Raw genomic sequence first — 21,650 nt, forward strand, 5'->3', positions numbered from 1 at the left:
GTGGCCTCAACCAGAAGAGCCGTGGCCTCAAGATTTAAAGGCAGTGGGGCACTGGCTGTGGCTGGGAGTCCCAGGGCCTTTAATTCAACCTGGGGCTCCCAGCTGCAGAGGTAGCTGGGAGCCCCCGGGGCTCAGGGGCAAATGAAAGGGCTCGGGGCTTCGGGAACCCCGAGCCTTGCTAGGCTGGGGCCGGGATTTAAAGTGCCCGGAGCTCCTGCCACTGCAGGGAGCTCTGAGCCCTTTAAATCCTGGCCCCAGCCCGGCCACCAGAGCTGTGGCCTGGATTTTAAAGGGCTCTAGGCTGCCTGCAGCCGCGGGAGCTCTGAGCCCTTTAAATCCATCCCCAGCCCAGTTGCTGGAGCCGCAGGCGGGATTGAAAGGGCTCTGGGCTCCCTGCAGTAGCGGGGAGCTCTGAGCCCTTTAAATCTCGGCCCCAGCCCGGCCGCCGGAGCCGCGGACGGGATTTAAAGGGCCCTGGGCTGCCAGCAGTGGCGGGGAGCTCTGAGCCCTTTAAATCTCGGCCTCAGCCCGGCTGCTGGAGCCATGGGCCCGATTTAAAGGACTCTGGGCTGCCTGCTGTGGTGGGGAGCCCAGAGCCCTTTAAATCCCAGCAGCAGAAGCCGGTGCGGTCTGGCACGGCGTACTGGCTCTTGCTGTTATGCCGTACCGTACCGGTTTACTTTCACCTCTGCATAAGTGAGGTCACTTTTGAGGTTTGCTCCTTTTCTTCAATGCGTATGCCACAAATCACTGTTGGGGATAGGCTACTGTTCTGATCCAGTATGGGAATTCTTGAGTTCCTGACCAAATACTGCTGTAGTTACATTCTGTGAATTGCAGTGCCTACAATCACCATCAAAATGTGGACACACAAGTTTGTCAGTCTTCTGGCCAAATAGTTGTTCTTTTTCGTGCAACTTCCACATTGAAATCGGTGGGAAGTTTTGGTTGGGTAAAGACTAAAGGATTGAGACCTTAATGACACTTTTAAAATAATTTTTTCTTTGCATGTGAAATATAGATGCACACTTTTAAATTTGAACTTTTATTCTGAAACCATTTTCTAACCTAATTGCTTCTGTAGCCTTAGTCCATTTTCTTTATCATTCTTTTCCATAAAATGCATTTTAACGGCAATAACATGTACTGTATGTTTTATGAAAAGTCCTCACTGAAAATCTTGGATGCTTTCCATTAGGATCCCTACAGACCCATCCAATTTGAAAATACACTGTTTTATTCTCTCCTTAATTACAGTACTTGGAGCAGCTCTCTGTTAACTGTTTTGAAGTTCCATAGAATAATGATTCTATCAGAACTATCAAGAGGATGACAGAAAATATTCACAGTAGGAAGCTCACTGTTGCTTAGCTACCTCCCTTTTTAATTCGGACTCTCTAGCAATTTGGTAATGACTAGCCCTTAAGCTACTAAATGTATTTGTTCATGACACATTGTGACATTTGATGTGTGCATTTCACCTTTGTGTTACAGCTATTATTGTAGGAATACAGAGGGCGTTTATAATGGGGTTATATGTAGTATAAATCAAAAATCTTAAGTACATCAATTATACAAGCCACTCTTAGTAAAGTTCTCATCTGGATACTACTCAGGTGAAATTGCTAGATAGAGAAACAGTCTGAAATAAAAGAATTATGGGCCTGATCCTCCAAATATTTACCATTACTGTGAATAGTCTCACTGAAAGCAATAAAACTACCCATATTAGTAAGTATTACACCCAGGGTAAATATATGCAGGGTCAGGCTCCAAATCTTGAAGTGCATGCACACGCACACACACGTACACACACACCTGTCTACATCATTTATAATGGTATTTAATTAATTGCAAGTGAAGAGATCACAGCACCCTAATATTTTGTCCATCCAGACTTTTACAAGGAGTGTGACGTGGTTGGGTTTAGAAGAAGCTTTGTTTGAATAAGGACTGCAAGCTAGGATCCATGTCAGTTGGTGTGCAATTTGAATGAATGCAAAATACTGGATTTTTAAAGAATTCAGGAGGCAAGATTTTTGTGTTGGCAATTACTTTCTGATCCGCCATCTTTCTAATATCTATTCAGGGCCAGATTTGTCAGAGATCTCTCTTAATGTGTATGCACTTGTGTACTCAAAAAAGGTACATTTGCACATAAGTACTGGTATTGCACAAACACATGCTCCCATTATGTGGATACAAATAGGTATATGAAACTTTTGCTCATGAAGCAGTCCCTTTGATCTAATATATTCTTAAGCCCAGAAAGGACCATTACAATATTCTAGCCTGACCATAGAATTTTACCCAGTAATCCTTGCAGCAAGCTCAGAATTACTGGTTGAGCTAGAATGTAAATCCAGTTATGATTTAAAGATTTAAAATTTGGCCCTTAGCTGTGGGGCACTTTATAATTGCCCCCTTCTCTGTGTGCACCTACTTGCATTCAGAAAACATCTTCTAACACCTCCTTCCCACTTCATTGAAAAAACAGCAGCATTTGTGACTGAAAAGAAACAGAAATGCTTAAAACCAGAATGTTAGTTACTGTAAAATTCAAATAATTATTCTAATCACTGACATATGAAAATTGTTTTGCTTACCTACATCTCTGAAATTCTTGATGTTTTGAGTTTTAAAAAAACAAACCAACCCTCTTGTCTATAAGCTATATCCTGTTAGTCTCTGTCTTAGTACTTTCCGTACATATGAAGATTACTTATAAGATTGTTTAGGCAATTTTTAGCCATCTTATTGTGTGCTTTTACACAGACTGGGAAATATAGCTCCATGTAAATACATCAAGTTGAGAACCATGCTCACTTTCTCTGAATAATAATGTGTTTTGTTTCATGAGTAAGCATTAGTGAATAAAGCGAGTGCTTATAACAGAAGTTGATTCGACTAACATTTGCCTTTGTGGGTTTTTTTCATTGTTTCTATTTGAAATTTGTGTGTCGTGGTGGTGGGGTTATTTTTTCTTTTTTTTTCTTGTGGTTACCTTTTTAACTTTTAAAACTTTAGTACAAAGAAAATAATGTTAAAGTCAAAGTGATTTAAAACACACACCTGATAATGTTTGGGCAGTTGAAGTCAAGCAATAGAAGAGGTTTTAAATAAATCATTTTTACTGTATTTAAAATGCTAAAACATCATCTAAGTACCTGATTACATTAAACTAAAATTTAAATTATTTAAAAATTCATCCCAGTATTGTTTCCTTGTACTCCTCCATCTGTCTGCCTGTATCCATCTGTTGTCTCTTGTCTTACACTTAGATTGTAAGCTCCTTGGGGCAGGGACTGTCTTTTTGTTCTGTTTGTACAGCACCTAGCACGATGGGATCTTGCTCCATGATGAGCTTTCTTAGGTGCTCGGGCAACTCGAATAGTTAATAATAATAAACCTCATTCCTTCTCTTATGTCTCCGGTATTTATCTCACTCTCTGGCATAGAAAGGAAGGGTGAACTCCTGACCGGGTTGAAATTAATGGCACAGCTCCCCTTGACTTCAGTACCGGCTGTAATTCGTTATTTCTCAGTCTCTTAGGCAGGTAAATGTGTTAAAGTAGAGCACTAATTATATTGTTTTAAGACTGTCATAAACTCTTTTGGGAATCTTACATACAAGTTTTGAGAATTTCAGAAAACTGTTTTAGGTCATCTCACTCATTTATTTCTGTGCTCTCATTTTATGTGTTCAGTAGTTGTGGGAAGTCTATGTGATACCATAGTTGAAAATGTTGGTGCATTTAAATATAATTATGTACTCAGCAGCATTATTGACAGTTTTAGGCGTGCAGCAGAGGCACCTCTTGGACTTGAACAAAGCAGTGGTTTATTATTCACACATAGTTTTAGTCTCTAAATCTGTAATCCTATTTCTCAAGATATATTTATGTTTAAGATAACTGAGCATACAACTTCACTACTCCCAACTATTTTCCTTTATGTTGCTTTAGTCTTTGTATCAGTAATATATCCAGTACATTTGAAAGTTGTGCTGCATGGCTTTAAACAGATTATTTTGTGTCCTTGAATTCAAATGTAAAAGCATTACTGTACCAGACTCCATTTTCTCTTGGAATTTCATGGGGAAAGCTTCAGTACATGGCATGACAAAACGTAAAACCATACTCCTAGGTCACCTTATAAATATTTATTCATATAAATTCTTTAAAGAAATTAAATTATGTGTTCTGTACAAAATAGAAGAGAGGCTTTTAGTGTCACTGACTGCAAATTGAAGTCATTTGTCTAGAAGGGTCAGGGGCCACTTTGTGGTAAGGATTTGTCTCAATTCCAAGAAGAGAGAGATTGATAGTACCAAGAGATTGATGAAATGAGCAATGCAATATGCATACGAAGTTGTGGGTTAATTAGAAGAATTTAAACAAGAAAGTTCCTTTGTGTGGAGAAGTGTTTCGGATCTTACACTCTCGGAACTGAAGTACATTGGCAGCTTGCACATTTAGAGTTGATTTTCCTGAGATATTTACATGGAGCTGTGTGGTTGTGAATACCAATGAAGGGGTATCAACACTAGATACGTTTTATAGTTAACGATAGTTCTTTAGCAAATGTAAGGATGTATATATTTATTTTAAATCTTCTGCTTTGTTATTATTAATGTAAATTATAATCTGAGTTTCTTGGTTCTTTCAGCAGGGAAAATAAATTCAATAACATTTCATGGGCCTGTTTTTCTGGTTTGTGTCTCAGGCCCTCCTGTTTCCATTTGTTTTGTTTATGCATAACAAATATTATAGATAAAGAGAAATTTTCTCATGATTTAAAAAAAAAACAACAAAAACTATACAGATCTATCCAGGTTTAGAAAATGGAGGCAGAGAAATCCAAAGGCTTTTGTTGTTGTTGACTGAAAAGCTGTTTTGAAAGAACAGACGCTGCAAACTGCACCTATGGCTTTAAAGTTCCCAGCCACCTGGTGCATTTAGTGGGAAACAGCAAGCTTCCTATAACCAGTTTCATGCAGAAATTGGAACTGTGGAGTATTTTCTATTTGTAATAATTTACCTGAGTGAAATATGACTGTTTTAATTTGACTTCATGCTACAAAAGCAGAACAGCTTTGAATGCTTATGGTAAAGAAGGAGAATATGGTTCAAGGTTTAGGTAGAAAATGTGTATATTCTGTGCATGACAGATGGCATTTCTAATAACAAGAAGCCAAATCACTCCTCAGAAAATGAACGAAAACTAAGCAAGAACTTCATTACAGTATTTGTGCTATTTAGACATGGCCTATTTCTTTAGCAATTCTGTTTTAGGAGCATGTGCTTATTTTTCTTTTAGCAACTCTACCCCCTGCATATGCCTAGGATTGTGCATTACTGTTTATGGTGTTAAATGTCTACTGTGTGCAGGAGGTGTTGAGTTATGCTTCTCATAAGAATTGCAACTCTGATATCTCTGATTTCAGCACGTTTAAATTCTCAGCCAAAATGTTGCATGTATGTAGCATGAATTACACAGATCTTAGATAGATTTTGGGCAGTCTCAGTCTCTATCTGGCAGAGTTCATTTCCCACCACAGACCGTACAAGATCTGAAATTTTCATGGTGCTGAGGAGAGAGCAGAAGTGATACAAATCTTACCATTCAGTTTCTATCAGAAGGGGCGTAGCTGTCGTGGATATAGTTCACTTCTCTGCAGATAAAGAGGATTGTTCAAGGGAGGAATACTGGTTGAGGACCAGGCAAGCACAGGTTTCCTGAGGTGCAAAGCCTTGGGAAAACTACTACTTTCAAATCAATCATACTGCGTATTATAGACATTTAACTATTTATAATTATTGATATATTTAAATAGCTATTAAGTTATTAAAGAACTCAGCACAGAAGGAACATCTGACCATTTCTTAGATGATGAAAAACTACACTTTCACACTTAAGAATGTATATTTTTAATACCCAACAATGTTTTACCAAATTCTTCCATAAAATTTCACAGTTTGCTTGAGTCCAAGCGTGAGAGATTTCACTCCAAACAAATGTGTGAGAGATTTTTCTTCTGGAAAGTTTATGTGCACCTGCAAACAGTGTACAACGAAAGTGGTGTCTGACTCATAGCTATAGTGTCACTCCCAGGATGCAGATATAACAGGCTGTCAACTCACTTCACGCCAGTTACTTTTAACTTCATTAAAAGGACAGATGTTTGGCACTGGATATCAGCTTTGTAAAGGATGTACATATTGTCAATATTTTGCTCAAGTGCAAAGATTTTTTTTTCCAGTTGATAAATCCAATAAGTATTTAGCATGAAGAACTAACAGTGATACCATTTTTATTTTACAGAAACCAAAACAGAAAGACTGGCATCCTCCAGGAGGTTTTATTCTAGGACTCTGGGCATTGATTATCATGGTTTTCTTTAAAACATATGGAATCAAGCACATGAAATACATCTTCTAGGTTTTCTGAGCAACAAAGATGATTGCACTGACTGCAACATGTGATGAAAATTGATGTTATCAAAGGTTCTTTATTTGTGTATTATGTCTGTTTGTAGTGACAAATAATGCTGAAACCTCACATCTAGATGCTCTTTTGATGTTGTGTCATCTGTCCTCCTTTCTGTAAAAAGCCTAACTAATGGTTATACTATTAGATAAAATGTATTTAAATGAGAAAGTATAAAAGTAATGCTGTTTCTGAGCAATTTTTCATCCTGTGTTTTCAGAGAGAGCAGGAAAACTGAAGATCTCAGCTGAATCTTTAAAATGTTAAGGCTATTTATGAATTGTAAAAGGGAGAATTCTTTCCCTTCCACCTCTAAATAAATCTTTTTAAAAGTTATCCTATCACTGGAACAAAGGTCTAGACAATATGCAGAATTTATTTAAGTAAGATGTCATTTTATCAATAAAAACTTAAGTCACTCTACAGACTTCAGGCATGACATATTGAAAACTTGTTCAACAGAAACAAAAATATTGTAGAAAATATTGATTTTTTGTGTGTTAAATACAACCCTTTAGATCAGTACTTTTACCTAGGGCAATTTTGGGTTTAGGATTCTATGAGCCATTAGAACTGAAAACAAAAATATGGCCAAACAATGACCTCATTGAATCTAGTTGAATAAAAAGCTGCCAAAATGTATGAAAACGTTATTTCATCTTGTCCATTAGAAATCAGTAAATATCTAATAAGAACGAACCAGTAGATATGTCAAAACAGAATTTACAAGACTTAAAACAATGCAGCTCAGAAACTCTTGAGTATAATAGTACAATTTACAACTATTTTAAATCCCTGATACCAGAGTCAATTTTCCTCTCTGCAAAGAAGATCCAGTGTATTTAAAGCACTGGAAACCCTCTAAACCAGATTGCATAGCCCTAAAAAGACAGTGTTGCAAGGTCTGTGAATGGTTCTATGAATGAATGGTTAATATATGCTTAATTGGGCTTTGTTCTTAGATTTTACCAATATTAGGTGACAGGAGGATCAAATCTGTTCATATACAGGAACAACAAATGCCAGAAGAGAGATTTCTGAAAATGTTTTTCCTGAATGCCTAAGGGTTCTGCTCTGTATGCCAGATAGAAAGATTAGATATACAGGAAGAGAATAGTCTATCCAGCATAAATCTCTAAAAATCATTAGGTATTGTTTGTATTTGTATTACTAATGCATAGATGCCTGGATCATTTTGTTGGAGAGAATACAGCATTAAACATTGCCATGTTGCATAGAAAATTGCATAGAACATGTGCATTAGGTGTTTTTATCATTGTTTTTTTTAGGCTTGATCGTAGCATCTCGCTACAGCCTCACGTTAGGTGTGGTGTTGAGGTGCGCTGTCCTACAAGCACAATCCCACCCCCCCACTTAGTGCTGCTTTTGGAAAGGGTCTGGTGTCTGACCAGGTACTGCTAATACAGGGATGGGGAAGCTTTTTTCTATCAAGGGCCATTGACTCACAGAAAAATCAGTCGAGGGCCACACACAAGTAAAAAGCAACGGTCTGATCCAAAGCCCATGCTGTTGACTACCCCGGTCTTTGGATCAGATGCTCTGATGAGGTTCTCGCCGTAAATCGGGCCTGCCATCCCCTGGTGGTGTTGTGTGGGCAATGAAGCGAGGGGGTGGGAGCAGGAGAAATTGGGGCCATCTTCCCCCCTCCCACCGGCCTTGTGGGGGGTGATGGACACTCTGGCCAGGGGTTGCCTGGGGCTCCAGGCTCACATCCAGCTCTGAGAGGAGATGCTGCTCTCCAGCAGCAACAGCTCCCGTCCCACCTCCATGCATTGGGCCTGGCTCCCAAAGCAGCAGGCCTTTCTTTTTTGAGTATTCCTCTGCCACCATTGGGCTGCCTGCTCGCTCGCCTGCCACCCTCCTCCCAGTGCTGGATTAGCCACTGGGCCAAGGGGGCATCTCCAGGAACCCCAGCCAATTGGGGGGGGGGGGGGGCAGAAAAATGGGAGCCCATCTGCTCTGACCCAGCGCTCTTGCCAGGTCGGGGCGCGGGTGCTTTCCCTGCTCTGCCCATCCGGTGCTCCAGCTGGGGAGCGGGATCTGGGCATAGGGGGTTGCTGGAGTGCCAGGCGGAGCAGGATGAGCCCCGGACCCCGCTCCCTCACTGGAGCGTTGGGTGGGCAAGTGGAATGGGGTGAGCCCCCCAACCCTGCTCTGTGGCCTGGATGAAATTAAGCAACGGGCCGGGCCGTAGGTTCCCCACCTCTGTTCCACTGGCTGGTGCTAGAGACTAGCAGCATCTGCACTAGTCCCACAGAGTCATCCTGTTCCATAAGCACAATGTTGTACTCAGCGCCTGTGACGGGCACAATGTTGGGGGAGGGAGCTGTAGACTTTTTCTTGCGTATTTGCAGATGCATCTCCCCTATCTTGGCACTGCCGTGAATGAGAGAAATGGGCAAATAGAGGCAGACTGTACCTTTATATTCCTTTAAAAAAATAAGAGATTTTTAAGGGTAAGTGAATGGTCTGAGGGGTTTGCACTGGGATATAGAATCTTTCACCTCTAGAACCCTAGTTCACATTTAGCTGCGGGTCATAGCACTTGGAACTTTCTTTTTCTGAGCACCAGCCATGTGGTTTGATGTTAAATTGGATACAAAGAGATTCCCTGCACGAAGCACCTTACTGGCTAACAACAGGGTAGACTGTGAGAAATAAGATTAAGATTGGAACTTGCTCTCATTACATCAGCCAAATGCCCCCCACACATGCCACCCAGTGGATGAAATGCCAGTGAATGATTGAGCTTGGAAAACACTGTCCTCTTTTTGCTAGAGGAGGCCTCTTCAAGTCAGAGTGAGACACAGTGACAGGACAGCAGTAAGAAGCTAGCACTCCATGCTGTACCTATTCTGTGGCCAAAGAGAAGGCACATTTCTCCCTGGCGTTCATCCAGCACCTTTCACAAGCAGTAGATTCACTCTCAATAATTATAACACTTGTAAGGAATAGGATTTTTTGTTCTAAAAATGAAATGGCATGAGACTGACAAGAAATTAAAATGAGAAGTGCAATCTATCTCTGCTATTTCTAATGCATCTATCAATATAGTGTCTATTGTAGACACCCATTAGAAAATTGAGTCAATTAAATTTGTCCTTAAAGGACCTCTGTCAACCTATTGTTCCTCAATTCAGCTGCTGATATATTTTTTTCTTTTTTCTCTCAAATAATTATTTTTATCCAATGATAAATCGGCTTTAGAGGCCGATTTTGTCACATTTTAAAAGACAGCTGAAGTGACATAAATAGAGCTTTCAGACCCTGTTTCAACTGCAATTAAATTTCCTATTCAGATTCCTTAGGCCTTATTCATTTCCCCCCACCCTTTAATTGTCTTCATCTGAGTGAAATGAGAGGCAGGAGAATCAACAGAGCTGGGCTGAATTTTGAGGGGCAGGGAAGAAATCAGTGATGCTGTACTTTTGAAAAGAGAATCTGCTTGGGGAAAAGGAGGCAGTTAGGTGGGTTATTAAAACGAAATTTACAGAAGGGAAAACTCAGTAAGTAAACCCACACAGCTGATTAAAATGAAGTAAGAAGAGCAATTAGAATGGAATGCAACAATTGATGCTTATTGCATTTATAGTTGAGGTATTTAAAATCAGAGAATAAAAATGTAAGGCTGCAAGAGGTCTTGAGAGGTCATCAAGTTCAACCCTCTATGCTGAGGCAGGACTCAAGTAAACCTAAACTAGGGGTTCTCAACTTTCTCTTTCTGAGCCCTCCTCCCCTTCCCCCAACATGCTATAAAAACTCCAAGGCCCACCTGTGTCACAATGACTGGTTTTCTGTATAGAAAAGCCAGGGCCGGCATTAGGGGGTAGCAAGCCGGGCAATTGCCTGGGACCCCACAAAGCTACATTACTCAGGCTTCCGCTTCAGCATCGAGTGGCAGGGCTCAGGACCCCGGCTTCAACCCCATGCAGCAGGGCTTCGTCTTTCTTCCCTAGGCCTCAGGGATTCTAATGCTGGCCCTGCTTGGCGGCCCCCCTGAAACTTGCTCGCAGCTCCCCAGGAAGCCTCAGACCCCTGGTTGAGAACCACTGAGCTAGACGGTCCCTGGCCCCTGACGGGTGTTTGTCCAACATGTTCTTAACTTCCAATGATGGGGATTCCACAACTTCCCTTGGAAACCAATTCCAAAGCTTAACAACCATGATAGTTATCAAGTTTTTCCTAATATCTAACCTAAATCTCCCTTGCTGCAGATTAAGCCCATTATTTCTTGTCCTACCTTCTGCGGACATAGAGAACAACTGATCGCCATCATTTTTATAACAGTCCTTAATGTCTTTGAAGACTGTTACTAGGCCCCCCCTGAATCCCCCCTTATCTCAAGATTAACCATACCCAGTTTTTTAAACCTTTCCTCATAGGTCAGGTTTTCTAAACCTTTTATCATTTTCATTGCTCTGTTCCAGACTCTCTCCACATCTTTCTTAAAGCGTGCTGCCCAGAATTGAACACACTACTCCAGCTGAGGCCCCACCAGTCACAAGTAGACTCAGAGTCTTTAAGGCCAGAAAAGGCCATCATAATCATCTAGTCTGACCTGCACACCACAGGCCACAGAACCTCACCCACCCACTCCTGTAATAGACCCCTAACCTCTGGTTGAGTTACTGAAGTCCTTAAATCATGATTTAAAGACTTCAAGTTACAGAGAAAGTTACACTAGTTTAAACTGCAATTAACCTGTGTCCCATGTTGCAGAGGAAGGCAAAAAGCCCCAGAGTCTCTGCCAGTCTGACTTGGGGTGAAATTCCTTGCTGACTCCAAATATGGTGATCAGTTGGATCCTGAGCATTTCGGCAAGACCCACCAGCTAGACAGCTGGAAAAGAATTCTCTCTAATAACTCAGAGCCCTCCCCATCTAGTGTCCTATCACTGACCATTGGGGATATTTGCTACTAGCAGTCACAGATGGGCTACATGCAATTGTAGGCAGTTTCATGATCATCCCCTCCCTAAACTTATCATGTTCAGTCTTGAATCCAGTTAGGTTTTGTTTGTTTTTTACCTCCACTGCTCCCTTTGGAAGGCTATTCCAGACCTTTACTCCTCTAATAGTTAGAAACCTTTGTCTAATTTCAAGCCTAAACTAGAGTAAACTAGTCCTAAAGTAGAGCAAGACCATTACCTCCTGTGTCTTACGTATAAAATTCCTGTTAATGCATCCCAGAATACTAGTGTTTTTTTGCAGCTGCATCACATTGTTGACTCATATTCAATTTGTGATCCACAATAATCCCAGATCCTTTTCAGCTGTACTACTGCCTAGCCAATTATTCCCATTTTGTAGTTGAGCATTTGATTCCCCCCCTCCAAATATAATACTTTGTACTTGTCTTTATTGAATTTCATCTTCTTGATTTCAGACCAATTCTTCAATTTGTCAAAGTCATTTTGAATTCTAATCCTGCCCTCTAAACTGCTTGCAGCCCCTCCCAGTCTGGTGTCATCTGCAAATTTGACAAGTATATTCTCTATCATCCAAGTCATGAATAGAGAATATTGAAGAATATTGGACAGGACCCTATTAGATACATCCTCTCAGTTTGACAGCAGAACTGTGGTATTTCAACAAGTTGTGCACCATCTTATGGTAACTTTATCTAGACCATATTTCCTTAGTTGGCTTATGAGAAGGTCCTGTGGGATGGTGTCAAAAGCCTTACTAAAATTAAGATGTATCATGTCTACAGCTTCCCCCTGCATCCACTAGGCCAAACTTGTTCTGCTGCTTGTGCAGGGAAAGCCCCTGGCAGGCCGGGCTGGTTTGTGTACCTGCCACATCCACAGGTTCGGCTGATGGCAGCTCCCAGGGGCTGCAGTTTGCTGCTCTGGGCCAATGGGAGCTGCTGGAAGTACGTCCTAGGCTCGTGCCTCTTCCAGCAGCTCCCGTTGGCTGGAGCAGCGAACCGTGGTCACTGGGAGCCACGATCGGCTTAATCTGTGGACGCGGCAGGGGCTTTCCCTGAACAAGCAGCGGAACAAGTTTAGGAACCACTGGACTAGGCCAATAAACCTGTCAAAGAAGAAAATTAGGTTGGTTTGGCATGATTTGTTCATGACAAATCCATGCTAGCTATATCTTATCTTGTCATCTAGGTGTCATGATTTGATTAATAATTTGTTTCAGCATCTTTCCAGGTATTTAAGTTTGGCTGATTGGTCTATAATTTCCTGGCTCCTCTTTCTTCCTCTTTTTAAAGATAGGTACTATGTTTACCCTTCTCCAGTCTTCTGGGATCTCACCTGTCCCCCATGAGTTCTCGGAGATAATTGCTAATGTTTCTGAGATTGCTTCAGTTAGTTCCTTAAGTACTCTAGGATGAATTTCATCAGGTCCTGCCAACTTGAATACATCCAACTTATCTTTAACCTGTTCTTGCCCTGTTTTGGCTTGTGTTCCTTCTCTCTTGTTAATGTTAATTGAGTTGAGTATCTGTTCAGTGTTAACGTTTTTAGTGAAGACTGAAGTAACACAGGCATTAAACACCTCAGCCTTCTTGATGTCGTAAGTTATTAGCTCTCCTTCCCCACTAAGCAGAGGACCTACACTTTTCTTCATCTTTCTTTGCTCCTAATGTATTTATGGAACCTTTTCTTGCTTTTTACATCCCTTGCTAGGTGTAATTCATTTTATGCCTTAGCCCTTCTGATTTTGTCTGTACATTCTTGTACTATACTTTTGTACTCCTCCTTAGCAATTTGTCCATGTTTCCACTTTGTAGAATTCCTTTTGAATTTTCAGGTAATTAAAGAGCTCTTGATAGAGCCAGACTGGCCTGTTACTAGTCCTATGTTCCTTTCACATCAGGATAATTTGCTGTTGTGTCTTTAATGTTGTCTCTTTGAGAAACTGCCAGCCGTCCTGAACAAATTTATCCCTTACATTTTCTTCCCATGGGACCTTACTTACCAGTGCGCTGACATTATTAAAGTCTGCTTTTTTCAAAGTCCGTTCTTATTTTGCTGCTTCTCCTTCCTTTCCTTAGAATCTATCATGTCATGATCATTTTTACCCAAATTACCTTTAATCTTTAAATTTACAACCAATTCCTCCCTGTTAGTCAGAATCAAGTTTAAAATGGCTGTCTCCCTGGTTACTTCATTTCTGAAACAATGTTGTCCTCAAACATTCCAAGGACTTATTGGAAATTTTGTGTTTTGCCATATTATTTTTCTAATAGGTGTATGGGTAGTGAAAGTCCCCCATTACTACCAGTTCCTGTGTTTGGATTTTTTTTTTAATTTGTTCTAGAAATGCGTCCTTCACCACTTTTTAACCCTATTTTCCCCCTTTTACCTTTACCCAGAGATTTTCAGCTAATCTGCCTCTCACCGCTTTCTGGAACATGTGTATGTATTCTTGATGTATAATGCAACACCTCCTCCTTTTTTCCCTGCCTGTCCTTCCTGAACAAGCTATACCCCTCTATAGCAATTTTTTTAGTCATGTATTTTATCCCACCAAGTCTTTGTGATGCTAGTTAAGTCATAATTTAGCTTATCTGCTAACACTTCCAGTTTTTTTATTCCCCATATTTCTTCCATTTCTGTATAGATATCTAAGATTTTGAGCAGATTCCCCACTGATATCCCTCTTGATGCTCCTTGATGACCCTATTGTAATTTTCTATTGCCACGCCACCCCCCCCATCTAGTCCTCTGTTAAGGTTGCCTTTGTTAATGTTTACCTGTGGGCTTTTGTCACCTGTCCTCTTTGAACCTAGTTTAAAGCCCTCCTCATTATGTTGTTGAGTTGGTGTTCTTCCCCTTCTTGGGCAGGTGCACTCCATCTCTTTGTAACTGTTGTCCTTCCCAGGAAAACATTCCATGGTTAAGGAAGCTGAATCCCAGAACCCCCATAAGTCAGCCATCTTGCTCATAGGACAGTCTTTTCTTTCAGGTATTTGATTATAATTTTTGTCCCTAAGTACAGTACCACTCAGAAAAGTGACTCTAGAAACATGTGTCAGTAAGGTTCCGATTAAATGTGCTGTTTACAAGTGAAATTCCCCCCGCCCTTCCCCAACTTTCAGCCCTGTGAACTCAACCTGGGATCTAAGAGTCAAACTGAGTATTTTCCATCTGTCACATCATATATGTTTTGCAGGGCAAATTATACCCTTTGTGCAATCTCAGTGCTTTCTCTGAGGTTGCATATTTTAGCTCTGCATTTGGAATTTAATAAACAATTTTGATGATGATGCACACAGAATAGAATCCAGCCTTTTCTCCCTCTTGGGAATATAAAACAGTAAAATCTTTTTTCAGTCACTAAAGTATGCAGCTATGAATGACTATAGATAGGAGTAGAACTGTTGTATAAAAATAACTTTTTCAATAGACACTTTTCAGAGCAGAATTACACATTGTATGTATACTGTATGTGTGTACACCCATGTCCACCGTGTGGCCAAGATTGCATTGCTGACCTTCTTGTCTGTAAATCCTTGACCATATAACTGCACTAATGTATTATTTTACTGTATAGTACCTAGGACAAATTATGATACAATAGAAATGATAAAAACTTTTTTTAAAAAACCTGAATAATCATCACTCTAAAATCAGCATCTTTATTTCAACATTTTCACTTCTTTAGGATCACTTATTCAAGCTTATTGCCATCATTTGACTAAAGGTCCATATGTACATAGCCAGATATGCATGCCTAAATGTCTGTGTACCTTGATTCATGGCTGTGGCTTTAAGGAAAAATGATATCCTGTATGTATGTGCAGTACTTGGTTTTCACAGGCATGCCCAAATGATTACACAAATGCATGACTCCAGACTGGCAGAAAAGGCTGCAAAATAGAGATAAACAAGCAAACCTACCTAAGCCCCAGGGCAGAAAGTCCTGGAAGCTATGAAAATAGGAGGGTTCAATTCACCATACAAGCCAATCCTTGTTTTCCTAGGTTATCTTAATGCCTACCAGGAAGCTCTGTGTTCCTGACATGATGAAGGAATATAGGTAAACCAAAGCTGCTGCTATCCCTACTATCACCAGTAATGCCACCCACTTCTGTTCAGAGAGCTGCCCCTCTGAGTAAAGATCAGCCTCCGTCAGATTATGGTAATGGTGGTGTTGACACCTGTTCTGCAGGGAGGACATATGCCTTCATCTCTAAACTGCAGTGAAGTTGAGAGACCATTCCTACCCCTGCGTAAACAGCCTTACCTGGATCTTTGCTCTTCGGGACCAGAGACTACAGGTGGTGCTAAACTCTAAGCTTAGCTGACATCCTCCATTTTATCACTTGCTCTTCAGCCAGGTCTGCAGCCTAAAACTAAAGATAACAGAGCTGACATCACAAAATTGCATGCAATTGGGCAAAGCAGGCCAGGACACTTGTAAGAAAAACTTTTGTTCCTAATGGTCGGTGGACAGTGCAGCAAATAAAACTACTTCCATCATTGTTGACCCCTTTCCTAGCACTGTTTGCCGTAAGGCGTTTGATGGCACCCTCTTGAAACGTTTAGGGTCAGCAGCTCCAACCTGGCTAATTGAGTGGCCAGGACTATTGGACTGATTTTTGTCTTGTTTCACCCACTGCAATAGACTGATAACAGCCGAGGAACCAAATCATTTCCACAGTCCTGGATAATTGCATCTAAGCTACCAGCATTTTCCCTCAGCTTGTGTATTTGGACTGAGCGGATCACATCTCATGCCCTGATGCCTCTTCGAGTAAGGATCCACAGGGAATAAAACAAAGCTGAATTGGAAACAGCATTCCCTGCTCATGAGCCCAGTAGGTGATGCTAGGACTGAGGATTCAAATACTGTAAGGAAGAGTGAACTCCAGACATGGTATTAGACCAGGGGTTGGCAACCTTTCAGAAGTGGTGGGCCGAGTCTTCATTTATTCACTCTAATTTAAAGTTTCACATGCCAGTAATACATTTTAATGTTTTTAGAAGGTCTGTTTCTATCTCTAATATATAACTAAACTATTGTTGTATGTAAAGTAAATAAGGTTTTTAAAATGTTTAAGAAACTTCATGTAAAATTAAATTAAAATGCAGAGCCCCCGGACCAGTGGCCAGAACCTGGGCAGTGAGAGTGCCATTGAAAATCAGCCAGTAGGAACATCCCCTTTCTTTCTGCGGAAGCAGAAGAGGTTCATTCACCGAAGCTACTCTAGAGCTACAGGGTCTTCTACACTAACACCCTGTACTGCCACAGCAGCACCACGTCCCACTTTCTCTGCATGTTGGCTTCCAGCTGTGCCTGTGTCACACAGCTGTGACTTAATAAAATCATATCAAACTTTCCAAATGAATTCACTTTTGAGGACAAGCATGAGAAGTTTCATCCGAAAGAGTAATTGCTCCAGAAAGTTACAAGCTACAGAAAATAGGAGTGTATACAATGAAAGTGTCTCCTCAACCATAATTTTAGCACTGCTATGCGATAAAGAGCATAATAGCGGGTTTTTTACAGTGGTGAAAGACAAAGTAAAAAAGAACAGGTAGATATTTGTCTTAAAAGATAATATCCTCTGCTATTTGCACCTAATTAGCTCTAGTTTGCATTTATCTGCAAACTTTTAAAAAAGCACACTGTAAGTTAGACATCTTGAAAGCCTTTGTGCTTAAATATGAAAATCTTTTATATCCTAAATAATATGCTACCAAAGTAACAGTGTTTCATAGCACCTGTTTCACTTACAAATTCTTCAAAATTAGAGTTTGGGGTCTTTTGCTTTTGTTTTTTCCTAAAGTGGATTTCTGACACATCTAAATAGTTAAACTGGCATGTGCCTTTCAAGTTTTGTTTTTTAACACAGGTACATGTATTAAATTTCTCTCCACTTCATCTCTCCCTATACTATTATATATACACCTCTACCCCGCTATAACATGACTGGTATAACAAGAACTGAGATATAACGCGGTAGAGCAGTGCTCCAGGGGGGCTGGGCTGCACACTCCGGTAGATCAAAGCAAGTTTGATATAACGTGGTTTCACCTATAACATGGTAAGATTTTTTGGCTCCCAAGGACTGCGTTATATCGAGGTAGAGGTGTATATTTTTACATATATGTATATGAGGGACAAACTTGTCTATGCTAGAAAGGGTTTGTTGATGTAGCCTAGTGGCGATGCAGTTTGCATCAGCAAAGAAATATTCTTTTGCCAATATAGCTTATACCAGTTCCCTGGACTCTAAATAACCTATGCTTCCAAAAGGATTTTTTTGGCTGGTATAACTATGTCTACAGTAGGGCTGTTTCTGGCATAGCTGGGGTGGAGGGTGGGGGTGGAGAGGGGTGATATTTTTTTCATATTCCTAACTGACTTTGCTATGCCAGCAAAACTTTTAAGGGTAGATCAGTCAACTGAGCTTTATATTCTGTTGGGAAGATACATTTTCTCTATGACATGTCATCTTATTTTCTTTTTCTAAAACTGTATGAAAATAGCAACTGTTTCTTCTCCGATCACCAAATGGTTACTGGAATAATACTGCCATGTATTTACTGTTTGATCAGGCCCATAGCACTGGGGGTGGACAGGGCTGTAAAGAAGATAGTTATAATGTACACAGCCACCATTTCAGGGTTCTTGGGAAGAAGAGTGACTCACGTAGTAACATCAAACAGTTTTGTTTTTGAATTAAAAGTATAAAACCAAAGCCAGATTGTCCCCTGCTCCAGAAAGGGGCTGGCGGGAACAAGCCTTTTGCGCCATTCATCTTCCCTCCAGAAGCAGCAGAGGTTCATTCACCTAAGCTGCATTAGAGGCACAGGTTCTTCTACCTTAAGATCCTGTACTGCCACAGCAGCACCAAATTCCCAGCTACTCGGTAACCTGCCTCTGTTAGGACTCCCTTGCTCCCAGTAACCCCTTGGATTCTCCTTAAATGAGGGTTTCAGGCATGAACTTTCCTGCATGACCTACTTAACAAGATAGGAATTGTTCCAGGATCCTGGAATCAGCTAGTAGTGGAATGACCACTACTAGCTGATTCAGAGAAGGGGCTCGAAAAATAGACCCTAATTCTGCAGTGGATAGTTGTGGAATAACCATCCCCTGTGGAATGTGTTGTGCTCATGTTAATTAAGGTGAATTTCCTTTGTAGGGAGACAGGGTTGCAGAGCATAGTGAGCAGAGTGCTAGACTGGGACTTGAGAGACCCAGTTTCTATTCCTAGCTCTGGCCTGTTGGGTGAGCTTGGGCAAATTACTTCATCTCTCTGTGTTTCCCCATTTTTACAATGGGGGAAATGATACTGTCCTCCTTTGTAAAGCATTTTGAGATGTACAGCTGACAACGTGCTCTATGATTATTAGTTATTCTTGTAGGAAGCGTTGTTATCTGATTTAATGTAGCTGTAGGCGGGCTTATTAACCATCTTATTGTTAGTTTGTAATTTTTGTGGTAAGGAGTTGCACAGGTTACAGTTGCATCATGTAATAAAGTACTTCCTTCAACGGTTTAGATTGTATTGTCTTCAGGTTCCACTGAGTATCCCCATGCTCTTGTACTGCATGGAAAGGGTAAATAGGAGCATCCAATTTACCTTTGCTATACGATTTCTTATTTTGTATTGTCACCTCCCCTCTGCTGTGGGTAGCCGCGTTAGTCTGTATCCACAAAAAGAACAAGGAGTCCAGTGGCACCTTAGAGTCCTTGTTTTTGTTTTAAACTAAGTAGTCCTGATCTTTGCATTCTCTCTTCATACAGAAGTCTTTCTGTGCCTGTATTTTTGTAGCCTATCTATATAGCCCTCCTATTTTCTGCATTATCACTGTTATGATGGAATAACTAGGAATTAGAAGATTGCAGGTGAGGGCATAGCACTGATTTACATAAAAGATGGTCATAAAGGAGATACAGTAATGAGACGGAAAAATAAATACAGCAATTGTCTGAATACTGGTAACCATATATACCAGTTATCTCAGTAGCTACATGTAAGAAGGTGACATTTCTGTCCTGTAATATGCTATCACATACATTAGATAGGTTCCAAACCATGGGTGCAACCACTGTGGGAGGTGAGGAAAATATTTCCCGTTGACTTTTTTCTTTATTACCCCCTATTGGGGGTTTGCCTTTATAGCAACAGCAAAACCTAAAACAACTCAGCCTTCTGGTTCTCCTGCACTGGGCAGCGTCTAGTGTTTTCCCTACAGAACTTGCAGTTGTCAGCAGGATCTCAGGCTGTACTTTCGTAAGGGATATGGCGCACAGCTGCACTACAGATGTGGTCAGAGGCACTGTCATCCAGAGCTTCCCCAGAGCACTGAGACTCCACTTTGAAAGCACAGCCTGGCCCTTTAGAGTCACTTTTCTCTGTTACTTTACATATGTTAAAGAACATTTTTAAAGAACCCTGGAATGGGAACCAATATTTTGTGTTGTAAGTGGGGCTATTTCCCAACCACATCATGTTTATATTGTTCTGCCCCAGCTCAGTGGAGATCTCCCCATCGTATTGACTTTTCCAGTTCTTTTATATTTCCTACACATTTTTAAAGGAGTCTGTTACTCCAGAATATTTTCCATGGACAGTATTACGTTTGACATATATGTTAGCTGCACTGCTCTGCTCTGTAACAGACAGCTGTTAATTCAAAGCTATTTGAATTTCACTTTCTTTCAGTAAAGATTCAGATGCTGATTCCTGGAATATCCCATTTTTTTAGTTACAATTTGCTGATCGTACAAATATGCTCTACTTCTGTTTAACTGTGTTTTTACCTGTTATAGTTTCTTGTCCTTCAGCTATGATGTTTAATTGAAATAGAAATAGGACTCATTATAGCCAATTAAATATTTAATTTCCATCAGTTAGGGGTGATAATCATATTTTCCCTCAAGTATCGTTGGTGAAGGGTGCTATATGCAATATGCAGCATTTCTGAATTCAAAATGCAAGAGGTGTGTGAAATATTCACATAGTAACCCCCTATAGTAGCACACGGTTGCCATTATGCCACCACTGTGTTCCACTCTTTTGGGGCCAGATTACCTTAGCTGCTCAGATTCTATGGTGATGAGTGCCATATACATGCCTGGGCAGCCAAAGAAACAGAACAAACATTATTTAGAAAACTTCCCTAACTTACTACTGTTTCCTCCAGAACTGCAGGAATAACTGTCCTTAGAGTTAGGTCAGGATCTAGAGGCACAGTTCTCATTTGCTTGTTCATCTTCTGTATGTCATTCTGAACATTTTCCTGGAACTCTAAGCCTCACTGTCCTCACACTTTACTTGAGTAAAAAGCTCACTGAAGCCCATGGAAAGATTGCCCGAGAAAGTACTGCAGGGTTGGACCCAAATTATTATTTTAATTTAATTGTTCTTGGGTGAATATTTACTGTATGTAGTATATTGTGAAATGAGGGATCTTTTTTGTGGTGACTGGTGCTGTTTGTGAAGTGATGGTTCCTGACACGAATGCTTAAGAGCATCAGCTAGTTAACAGGAGTTGTATTCTCAAGTGTGGTGCTAACTTGTCACATGACTTTAAGCCAGGTTACCTAGATGAAACCCATGGGAATTAAGTGCCAAAATACCTTAGAGAATCTGGACCTTAACCGCTATACTTCAATTTCCGTATCTGTAACAATGGGCATAAATAGTACTTATCCAGCTTTATAAAGTGCTCTAAAAATCCCTGGATGAAAGGTTCTTTGAAGTGCACACTATTATTATTTTATATCATAATGCTTTTAGCTGGACATCTTTGTGCTAAAAAAACAGAAACCAAAAGCAGTATTTTTCTAGAGTTGCAGAGATATTTCCTTTGTCATATTCAATTCCAGTTGCACATGTCACACTAGAGTTATAGTTCTTAAAGCTGAAAAACAACCACTGTAGTGAAGCTGGCCAGAGAAGAAAAGGTACGTTAGACATTCGAGTTTAAGTAGATCTTAAAATTACTGATATCTGTAAATACTGTTTTACAATGTTTTTTTAATATCAGAGGTGATGCACACTGGAGCTACTGAGTCAATACAATCATAGTGACAAGTCAATGACAGTACAAAGCAGGTAAGGACAGTGGTGCCTAGTTGCACTACATCTCAAGTCTGGCAGCCTTTACCATTACTGATCCTTAGTTTAACTATACTCTAAAACCCCATGCCAGGCTGGAATGG

General features: G+C 40.5%; 2 protein-coding genes across 6 annotated transcripts in view; one reads left to right on the top strand and one right to left on the bottom strand.

The window, feature by feature from the left end:
• The window catches only part of PIGK (phosphatidylinositol glycan anchor biosynthesis class K), a 115,600-nt gene extending 107,864 nt beyond the window's left edge, over positions 1-7,736 (top strand). The window contains exon 10 of one of the 2 annotated variants that reach the window (XM_030572084.1): positions 6,325-6,460. In XM_030572084.1, coding sequence (XP_030427944.1) covers positions 6,325-6,370 — 46 coding nt within the window. In that variant the 3' untranslated portion in view covers positions 6,371-6,460. Of the gene's footprint in view, positions 1-6,324 lie in introns of both variants that reach the window. The other variant, XM_030572083.1, reaches the window with a different exon arrangement.
• Positions 1-21,650, bottom strand: part of ST6GALNAC5 (ST6 N-acetylgalactosaminide alpha-2,6-sialyltransferase 5) — a 156,983-nt gene that overhangs the window by 31,882 nt on the left and 103,451 nt on the right. The window contains exons 5-6 of one of the 4 annotated variants that reach the window (XR_004001548.1): positions 15,714-15,822; positions 13,095-15,023 (exon numbers count right to left, since the gene is read on the bottom strand). Coding sequence is in view for 1 of the 4 variants with exons in the window: in XM_030572086.1 (XP_030427946.1) it covers positions 15,789-15,822 (34 nt within the window). In the remaining 3 variants the exon portion in view is untranslated. Of the gene's footprint in view, positions 1-13,094; positions 15,823-21,650 lie in introns of those variants that run through there. The other 3 variants (XR_004001547.1, XR_004001549.1, XM_030572086.1) reach the window with 3 other exon arrangements.

Source organism: Gopherus evgoodei, chromosome 8, assembly GCF_007399415.2.
Source record: "Gopherus evgoodei ecotype Sinaloan lineage chromosome 8, rGopEvg1_v1.p, whole genome shotgun sequence".
Lineage (NCBI taxonomy): Eukaryota > Metazoa > Chordata > Testudines > Testudinidae > Gopherus > Gopherus evgoodei.